Source organism: Euprymna scolopes, chromosome 22 (genome assembly GCF_053919585.1).
Source record: "Euprymna scolopes isolate OS-2025 chromosome 22, ASM5391958v1, whole genome shotgun sequence".
In the NCBI taxonomy this organism is placed as follows: Eukaryota; Metazoa; Mollusca; class Cephalopoda; order Sepiida; family Sepiolidae; genus Euprymna; species Euprymna scolopes.
In genome coordinates, this window is record NC_136503.1 from 107,958,634 (window position 1) to 107,960,760 (window position 2,127).

Here is a 2,127-nt window from a genome sequence, read left to right on the forward strand (position 1 = left end):
ATAATAATTCTTTACCAATATCTTGTATTACAATATTACAATGTTTCTTCCATGATCAAGCCAATGGAGATCAGAGCTCTTCAGGCAATTGAATTCACTGCAGTATTTATGTCCACTGATTAAAATTTTTGATAAACAGTTAAAGTGGAATGTGTAATTTAAAAAAGAAAAATAAGAGAGATAGGCATTTTTATTCAGTGAGATCCCTGTGGTTAATGCTGCTTGGCGAGTTTTTTTTATATATCTGGTTCCATCGATGTTAATGATAGTCGAAGGTCACCTCTTTTCACAATGTCAAGTCTATTGCGAGCTTATGATAACAGTTGAGAAACACAACTAAATCCCGATTCACCGAGATAAGATGTTGGGAAAGCAATAACGTAGAGCTGTGCTTTATCCCAGAGCAAATGGTACTTTGCAGCAACATCATTTGTCTTCCATACATTGTTTCCATCTTTGAATTTTGCACGCATAATTTCATCACTTTGTAATTCAATGAGAGGCTCTTGCAAAGATATGTCTATATCAGCAATATTAACTTCGAAAGGAATTGAAAGCCAAGTTGGTATAACCATCATGAGTAGATCACCAAACCGGGTTTGCATATTTTCCATATATTCAGCATGTAATGCAAGATCGTTATCTTGCAAATCGTTGTTAACAGAGGCCAAAAAAGGAAACTGTTCAAATGCACGACGCCTGATATTATTCATATACAATTGTAGTTTCCTCAGAAAAGCAGCAATATCACTTTTACTAGATATCAAATCAGAATCTTTGGCTTGGAGCTGTTTATTAAGTGAATTCAGTTTTTCAAATATATCTGGTAAGAAAAACACATCACATTCATTTGCAAGCAGCTGTTCTCCAAGTTGTGTGTTAGCAAGAAAGGAAACAATAGAATCCCAAATGCAATGAAACACTGAAGACAATTCCCTTTTGATAGGCATCTTACCTCTGTATGTAATACAAGCCACTCGAACTCTTCTCCATTTTGCTTACATAATTCATGAAAAAGCAGTCTCTGGGAGAATTTGATTTAATATGGTTAACTACTTGTATTACGACAGTAAGGGCATTCATGCAGACGTGCACTCATTTTGACGGTGTATCACGCAGTGAATACAAAATACTTGCGGGACAGCTTTTTTTAAATGTGCAATAAAACCTTTGTATCTGCCTGCCATCGAAGGTGCACCATCAGTAGCACAAGGGATTATATTTTGGTGTGGAATGTTGTTTTCCGGGAAATAAGTAACAACTTCAGACAAAAATCGTTTCATCTTTTGTGTCACAAAACTTCTAGCAAAAAGCATTTCCTCGTAGGGCCCTTCATCACTGTTAAATCTAACATATGCTAATAAAATGGCCTCATTATCTCTTAAAGTAGATTCATCAAGTTCAAGGGCAACTGTTTCACTTGCAAATGGGCTATCAATTATTTTTCTACATCCTCTGCCATTTCGTCAATGAGTCGTGACACAGAAGAGTTGCTTAAAGGAATGGAATTAGTAATCTCACTGGCATTTTGTTTCATAACTGACGAAATTATAAAAGACACTGCAGGTAGAATTACTGTTTCACCAACATTATGGAGTTTTCCTGCCTTTGCTATTATTTTGCTAATTTCATTTTTCATGCCAGTAAACAATAACTCATTTTACTCACTTTGTTATTAAACAGGTGTCACAATGTTTTTCGAGCTTGGAAATCATCACAAAGTTTTTAAACTATTCTATTGGTGTATCTTTCTTTCCTATTTGCTTCTTTTCTAGATGGATTTTTAGCTTAGAAGGTTTAATGCTATCATTTAAAAGTACATCCATGCATATGGGGGACATTGGTTTCGATTCATTATGTGGTGTTGGAATAAATCCGTAAGACAACTATTCAACGGAGTACTGTCGGTACTTCTTTTTACTTAGAGTAGCCATGGGATGTCTGAAAAAGAAACCATATGTATATATATATATATATATATATATATATATATATATATATATATATATATATATATATATATATACTAGCAAAAGTGCCCGTGTTGATTGGGTTCAAAAAATAGCCTACAGAAAATGGATCCTGATTTAGGAAAGTATGATAGGTTATGAAAAGGAAGGGTTGTAA

General features: G+C 34.2%; 1 protein-coding gene across 1 annotated transcript; it reads right to left on the reverse strand.

The window, feature by feature from the left end:
- Positions 1 to 311: 311 nt before the first annotated feature.
- On the reverse strand, positions 312 to 950 carry LOC145243753 (zinc finger BED domain-containing protein 5-like). The gene has a single exon (XM_080106797.1). The coding sequence runs from the start codon at positions 948 to 950 to the stop codon at positions 312 to 314; it is 639 nt and encodes a 212-aa protein (XP_079962923.1).
- Between the last annotated feature and the right edge of the window lie 1,177 nt (positions 951 to 2,127).